The sequence below is a fragment of the Alligator sinensis genome, unplaced genomic scaffold, assembly GCF_000455745.1.
Source record: "Alligator sinensis unplaced genomic scaffold, ASM45574v1 scaffold8_1, whole genome shotgun sequence".
Lineage (NCBI taxonomy): Eukaryota > Metazoa > Chordata > Crocodylia > Alligatoridae > Alligator > Alligator sinensis.
This window is the reverse complement of record NW_005842568.1, coordinates 361,060-369,185: the sequence shown is the minus strand read 5'-3', so window position 1 is coordinate 369,185 and position 8,126 is coordinate 361,060. Positions and strand designations below refer to the sequence as shown.

Below are 8,126 nucleotides of genomic sequence, written 5' to 3'. Positions count from 1 at the left end.
TTCCTGCCTAGGCAGGGGGTCGGACTCGATGATCTGCTCAGGTCCCTTCTGACCCTAGCATCTATGAATAAGACTGAGCGTGCATGTATTTGTTCGGCTCCTCATACCTCCTGGCACCCTTCAAAGGATCTTATGTCACCCCAGTTGAAAATCACTGACCTAGAGAATGCAGGCCAGCATCTCCCTGGCTTGAGTAAGATTCTGGAAAAATTTCAGCAGATTAATTCATAAGGATATTAACAAAGTCCCACATGATCATCTTGTAAACAAACTGGAGAAATACGAGCTAATTAAAACTACTACTGGAAGGTGGACAGACAACTGGCTCAATAGCAATAAGCAAAGGTAATTATCAATGGATCCATGCTGGAATGGCAGGAGGTTTCCAGGGGCTTCCCACGGAGGTCTGTCCTGGGCCCAGTGCTGTTCAACTTTTTTATTGATGATTTCAATGGTAAAATAAAGAACTTATTCAGCAAATTCACAAATGATACGAAACTAGGAAGTGCAAACACACTGGAGGGCAGGAGCACAATTCAGAAGGATCTTGACAGACTGGAAAGTTGGGCTACAGCCAACAGGATGAAGTTCAATGCTAACAGATGCAAGGTGCTGCACCTGGGGATGAGTAATCAAAAACACAAATACAGGACAGGTGGCAACTGGCTGATGGCAGGACTACAGAGAAGGATCTGGGCCTCACCCCCGGCCTGCAGGTCAGATTTGGCCCACCTGGTTCCCCACGGTTCTGAAAATTTGGCAGTGGGGAAACATTGGAAGAGTGAATTGCTACTCTCCTGGTCCCAAAGTTAGAGACTTGTGGAGAGCCCGGTGTTCTAGAGAGCATGGCCCTGAATACTAGATGGAGCATGCAGGGCAGGGGTGGCAGGGGGCCAGAGCCCTGCATGAGGGACCAGGCCAAGGCAGTGCAGGGCCTCATCTAAGTGCACAGGGCCTGATTTGGGTGCACAGGGCCAGATGTGTGCACGGGCCATGCCCAACCTCATGTGTCCCACACCACTTACCCAGCCTGCAGGGCCAAAAGGTTGAGCACCACTGATCTAGGCATCTTGGTAGATCACAGAGTCAACATGAGTCTGCACAAAAGGCAAATGCGGTTTGGGGCTGCATTAATAGAAACATTAGGTACAAGAAAGAGGAATGATGAGGTTAGGCCTCATCTAGAGCTGTGTGCGCAGCTCTGGGCTTTTAAAAAGGACACGGAGAAGTTAAAGAGAATCCAGGGGCAGGTGACAAAAGTGAGAAAGGTCTCGGACGGCAAGCCAGGTGAGGAGAATCTGAAAGAAACAGGCATGGTTCAGCTTACACAAAAAGGTGTTTAAGGAGAGACATGATAGCAGTCTTCAAATATCTGATGGGCTGCCATAAAGAAGAGGGAGAACACCTTTTCTCTGTTGCTGCATAGAGGAGACACAGACCAGTGGCTTGAAGTTGCAGCAAAGAAAGTTTGGACTGGATCTCAGGAAAAACTTCTTTGCTGTTAGAACAGCGATGCAGGGGACTAGACTGCCTAGGGACACTGTGGAATGGCTTTCTTTGGAGGTTTCCGAGAGGGGCTGGATGATCTAGGAGTAGCTATGCCTGAAGTGCTCCAAAGAGAGCAACAGGAGCTTCTAACACACAGAGATAATGAGAGGAGCTCTGTAGCCTAAAACAAGCGGATGCTGGAGACGACAATGCTTAGCAGCGGGGTAAAGAAGAGCTCTATATCTACCTTGGTTATAAAAGAAGATTAAAGGAGCTAGGATAAGATTTATGGAGGGGATACAGGCATGGGAGGTCTGGCATCCACTAGAAGGGTGCGATGTGTGGAGTTATGCCAGCTGGCCCCAGGTTGCGGAGTAGAACGAAGGTGTTCATTTTTTCCCCATGCTTCTGGGCTTTGCTGGCTGCCACATGGGGCTGGGAAGGGTTTTTTCCCCTCCTCTGCTGCTGCAAGTGTCAGGGGGATTTTTTTCCACTTTCTGGGGAAACTTTGGGTGTTGGCTGAAGACAAAGCTGGGGATTTTGACTAGGGTGTGTCAATGCTCCTGCTGGGATGAAAACCCAGAGGTTCCTGACCAGAGAGTGGTGCTCCTCTGCTCAGGGTCAGACTGAGCGCCACAACTGGGATCAGGAAGGACCGGTAGATGTTGAGGGTGTTTGCATTCCTCCGCAGCATGGGGCACAGCTCTTTGCCTTGGATCTCTAGAGTGCATTTGAACATCCCTTGCAGTGGCAAGACACTGACCACTCTTGTCCTCCTCCTTTACCTGAGGCGGGTTAGGATGCTTTTGGTGTCTTTGGCCAATATGCCTTGTACCTCTCCTATGGACTGCAATCTTGCCACGGAGGAGAGGCTTGTGTGCTAGCAATGACACAAGAGGTGGTGAAAAGGAACACTCAAATGGGGTCTGCTTGGTACACACACTGAGCTGAGCTAACTCTATATACAGCACAGAGGAGTCAGGAGGCCCAAGACACTTGGGTAAATCATGTCTAATATAAGGATTTGTCTTCATCCGAGTATGAGATCAGCCACAGCATCAAATCTGTCCTTGGTCAGAAAGACTACGGCAGCCGAAGCCTTTTACTGTTCCTATGAAATCTGTTTGTTGTGCTTGTGTTAACCTGGATTTTTCTTGCTTATTCGTCTCCTGTGCTCTCAGCCCGAGAAGCTGCTGTTGTATGGCAGATTCCCTTACATGCAAGCCAGACACCCATCATGAATTTGAAAGTCTCTCTTTCACCCAAGTCTTGAGTTATTTATTTTCTCTTCAGGGCAGCAGTGTATACCCCAAGAGAGCAAAAAGCTGGCCCTGGCTACATTTTCCCAGAAATTGAAAACAGGAGTCTTTGCCACAAGTAATCCAGTGCCTTCAAAAGGAACATTCTCCTCTTGAATAGCCTTTCAAGAGGAAAACCAGATCTCTGGAGCCAAAATACTCTTCTCACTGCCACTAAAACACCAACAGAATCAGATGCAGAGTAAAGCTCTGAAGTCTTCTCTTCTCAGGCAATTTTTGAAAGGAGGCAGAATTTGTCATAAGTCAGGACAGAAGGTGTGATGAGGAACAGCTTTTATGTCCAAATAAATTCAAGATGTTTGGACTCCTTTTCTGCTGCTAGCGGGTCTCTTGCACAGCGTCAGTACTTGGAACGGATAACTTGGATGTCTTTCTAGTGGAGGGTTAGGACACTTTACTCAAGAAGTGATGCTTCTCTCCTTGAAATGACTGACGTTTATCCAGGATGCAGTTTGACAGCAGCCATCAAGCGCTGAGGTGAATTTGCATGGGACAAGGGAAAAGCAGTATGTGACTCAGAAGTGAATTTGCATCGAGTCGTGTAACAGGAATCATCTCCGAGTAAACCTCCCCGGTTCTCAAAAAGCCTTTTTAGACACGGAACATTTTCTGAGGATATAAGACTCCAGGGCAAAAGCCACCAGGTGCTCCTATCATGTGTCGGGGCGCAGACCCACACAGCAATTGAACTGTTCCAAAATATCACTGATTGGGAACTGGTTCATAATTACGTGACGTGCTGGGGCTCCCACACCAGGGGTGGGAGGGAGCAACTGCTTGCACCCGTGGTGTGAAAGCCCCAGGAGGTGGGTGACCTGTCGCTGGCTGTGGTTTTATTTTTTTGCTTTTGCTTCTCTCCTAACCATGAGTTCAATACATTTAAACAGCTTGCAGCACACGTGCTGGAGTTGGCGTAGCCAGGGCGTGCTTGGACCAATGGTTTTGGGTTCCCAGGGGCTGGAAGGCAAGACAAGGGACCATGGCTGAGTAGGGAGCGAAGAGACACAGCTGCTAGAAAGACAGCTTTGATGGACCAGGCAGTGCAAGGGAAGCTGCTTGATCAAAAGTGCCAACAAAAGGGGGGAAAAGTAAAAGGGGGAAGAGGCAGTCGAGTTCTGGCCACGTACCAGAGCAGACAGATGAGGATACACAGATACATGAAGCAGCTCAGCCTTCAGGGCCATCAATCCAACACCTTTTAAACCACCAAAAATTCTTGTGTTTTTCAAGTCCCCCCAGCTGCGACACTTACCTTCAGGGTGTACACTCCCATTCGGCCGGGGACCTTATAGAAAATGCCCTCTTCCCCTCGGGAGTTGGTATGGAGCATAGCATTCAGGCATGCAAGAGGAGAAGTCCCACTGAGGGAAAAAAAGGCATAAAATTAGTTCCTTACACGCACCAAAGGAACACTCCTAGCGCTTGGGTTCACGTGGTCAGCATTAGTCCTACTACCCATTTGCCGGGCAACGCTTCTGAGAGCCTCGCGGCTTCTCAATCACATTGTAAAGTGTCCAGAGGTGAATCGAAACATTTGCCGAAATCATCTGCAGAGGTTGCTATATTCAGCGATATTGAACCAGCTCTGTCCCAGGGCGCACAAGAAAAACCCAGGCAAATTTAGCATCTCAGATACCTCTGCTCCAAGCTAACAAAACAGGCATGTAGAACATCTCTATTTCCAACAGTCCTAATCTATGAAACCGCTTCTGCTTCAAACAGTAACATTCGAAAAATTTCCAAAAGACACAAGTACAAAGAGTGCAGTTAGGTGCGCAGACAGCGAGGAGAAACTTAACCTGCTCCACCAGGGACACGAAAAACAGCTACATTAACCCTAACCCCAGTGGGTTTTCCACCTAAAGGGGAGAGGAAGGAAGAGGGTGGGAGGACGGGTTTCACAAGAGCCAAGCACTCCAACTTAACAAGAACAGCTAACGAGGCAGGCAGTTACTTAGGACTTCATTCTTGGCGTTGCTGTGAGCTGAATAAGGAGATACAAATCCTGTGCGTGTAGTAAGCGGTGTCATGAGATGAGTTGGGGAAAGGAAAGACAGAGAACTCTAAACTGCTGCCTGCTGAGAAAACGAATTTGAAAAGTGTCTGCATCTTCACTTGTGGGTCACTAGAACAACAAAAAAAAGATTGCTCTTTTCCACTGAGGCTGCCTTTCCCCTCATACCATCTACATTTCATCCTGTTGTAGAAGTTTGCAGGCAGCCGCATCAAGTGGGAAGAGTATGCAGCAGAGGCAGTGACCTGGCTTCTGCTCTCGGTACTCTCACTGACCAGGTGTGCGTGTGCAGGCAACACACCCGGCCTCTCTGGAAAGATGCCTATGCTGCTTTAGTAAAGCAAGGTAAGAAGGGTGCTTGGTGCCTGATAGCTTGTTAAACTTCTCCCCCAAACTTCTCTATTGGATAGAGTTGATCCCATAAAAGATGTGATAAAAACCCTCTTACCTCTCGTATTTCCTAGACCACCGGGACTACAAAAACACTCCAAACCTACTACTTGCTTAGTAAAGCATTTTGAGACCTACGCACCAGAAGCGCTAGACTAGAACTGGGTAAGAAGCTTTATTTTCTACTATGGTGAGAGGCTAGAGCTTGCAGTCACTAACAAAGAATATATTAAAAGCTCTATAGCCAAGTGATTTTTCAGCTTTTAATTTGCAGCAAAAATATTTTTTTGCATGAGTAAGTAGTTAGTCCCATCAAAGTAAAGTCACCTTGTGCTCTTTGTGGGGCAAAGGGAAGTGAACTGAAGGTTCACGCAGCACATATGCAGTACAAGTTTATACCGTACAGTGGCAAACACGATTTATTTGCGTTACTGATTTCTACTAGAGCAGAAGTCAGTCCTGCAACAGATCAGGGACCACATACAGCTACAGCCACCCACCCAGAAGTGTGCAGTCCAGGTTAACACACAAACGCACAAGTAGCACAAGAACAAGAGACAGGGAGAATTAACATTCAAATTGCGAGAGCCCACCTGCAAGAGACATTACGCAGACATCTACCCCGAGAGCTAGTCCCTGCTCCAGAGACTGCTGCAGTCTACAAGGCCCTGACAATAACCGAGACGGGCAGCGGCCTCAAGTAAGACAGCGGAACAACGTCAGCACCAGAAACAGAATCCAGTCTCCCAGCTCCCGTTCCAGTCGGTGCCTGGACCGGCCACCTCCCCTCCAGCCAAGTGGGATGGGAACATGTTATTTCAATTCAGGAAAGCACTTAAGCCTCATCAACCTCAACTGGACTTTCAGGGCTTTCCTGAACCAGAGCCTACGCGCACTCTTTGCACGATTTCGGAAGCTATCAACAGTAAGATTGGCAAATCCTCCTGGCTGCGTCCGTCACTGGCATTGGTTAAAAACCCATACAAGGACCCCAAGGCTGCCGATGAACGTGCGCACTGCCTTGTGGTGCTGGCCTTCCAAAGTAAGGGAAGCTCAGCATCCATCCCATCCCATCCCATCCCCCCAGGCAAAGTTAGAGTGGTTACCGATGGGGAACATCGCCCTTCTCCCCATTTCACCGGAACAGCCAAGGGAGAGGGAGGAAGAGCACTGGCTCCCTGACAGCCTGCCCAGTCAGCCAGAAAAGGAGCCCGGTGGGACCCCGGCAGGAAACATTTCACGCTCCTCCTCCCCACCAGTCAGCAGTCTCCTGCTGTGGGAATCCTCCCAGTCTGGCTTCCCATTGCAGGAAAATGGCTAACCCTTCTCAGGGCAGTTTGTCTGCCTGCTACCTGCTTCTGTCAGCCTACGCAGGAACAGGAAGGCAAGCCAGATGAAGATGAGGCTCTGTCCCTGCTTTACACAACTGTAACTTGAAAACATCTTTTATCTTCCTTTCAAAACCAAAGTGTGTATTCTATTCTGGGGTTTGCTGTATGTGAGAAAATATGGTCTTTTCTACCAGTAAGAATTTCAAAGAAATTCAGATAAATTCTTACCGGTAGAAATGAATGCCCATCCGTGGCCTCTGGTAGAAAAGATTTAATCCTGGTCAGCCCTTGGATCCACAAATTCAAAGGAAAATCTAAGAGCTGTACAAAGCAGCATTGAAATTCAAGGCCAGGAGGGATTTTCAGCTTGTTTCGCCTTCCCCTCCTGTAGAACACGGATCACAGATTTCCACCTATTTATTATTCATTCAGGCCAGTGACTTGTGCTTGGATGTCTTTCTGGAAGAAATGCTTCAGTTGGTCTTGATTTGAGAACATCAAGAGACCGAATCAATGAACTGTCTGGGCAGTTTGTTTCAATGGCTGGTAACCCTGACTGCTCAAAATAGAATATAAAAGAATATAAGCCACACTGCTCTGGGTCAAAGCACTGGTCCATCTAGCTCAATGGTTTTCAACCTGGGGTCCGTGGACCCCTGAGGGTTCACGGACTATGTCTAAGGGGTCTGCAAAAGATGACTGTGATCAATCAAAAGTATGTGAATACCCACACTTACAATTCAAAGGACTCCATGCCTCCATTCAAAATTTCCAAAGGGGTCCACACAAATGAAAAAAGGTTGAAAACTACTGCTGTAGCCCAGTATCCCAGCTCTGCCTTGGGCACGCCAGGCTGCAGCACCTTCACTGCCTCCTTGGGAGCCTCTTCCTGCGGTTCTGGATATGCTTCTTGCCATACTTTTCCCTTTGCACACTCCCCATCTGTGGCCCCACCAAGTGCCAGGACCTCTTGGACAACCTCCTCCAGGCTTTGGCCAAGCTGCCCACCTAGCAGACCAGGAAGGAGGTTCTGGCCTCTCCTCCACTCACGTCCCCAGACAGTTGCACTGGTCGGCATCCACCGGCTGCTTGGACTGATTCGAGACGCAAGGGGCGCTGGCCAGCATGCTCTGCTCTGAATCTCCCCTTAAAACATTCATTATTAACCTACGAGCACTACGCTATCCTTGTTCTCTACTTTTCCCCCAGAATTAGCTGTTCTGCCCCCAGTAGCCTCCCTGTTTAAGATGGGCCAAGGCCCAGTGTTTCCCTTAGTGTAGCAAACAGGTCCATCTCTACTCAAGTGTGCCAGGCTGCAGCCCCGTCGCTGCCTCCTCAGGAACCTCCTCCCTGTCACAACCCAAAGTTGTGGTTTTTTTGTTTGAGTGTGCTTTGGCATCGCTAAATCATGTTCCCGCCAAAATTGCAGCTCTTTTGCACGGTGGAGTGTTCTGTTGCAACAGAGGACCCGCATGCAGGAGCTTTTCCTGCCAGTTTTGTAGCCTTCTTTGCATAGTGCATTTCTTTTGCATTATAGTGATGCACGATGCAAAGGAGTTCCTGCCATTTGTATTAAGATTCGAG

At 48.4% G+C, this 8,126-nt stretch overlaps 1 protein-coding gene across 1 annotated transcript in view; it reads right to left on the bottom strand.

The window, feature by feature from the left end:
- Window positions 1-8,126, bottom strand: part of ASXL2 (ASXL transcriptional regulator 2) — a 181,568-nt gene that overhangs the window by 96,354 nt on the left and 77,088 nt on the right. Inside the window, exon 4 of the mRNA XM_025214141.1 lies at window positions 4,060-4,168. Coding sequence (XP_025069926.1) covers window positions 4,060-4,168 — 109 coding nt within the window. The remainder of the gene's footprint in view (window positions 1-4,059; window positions 4,169-8,126) is intronic.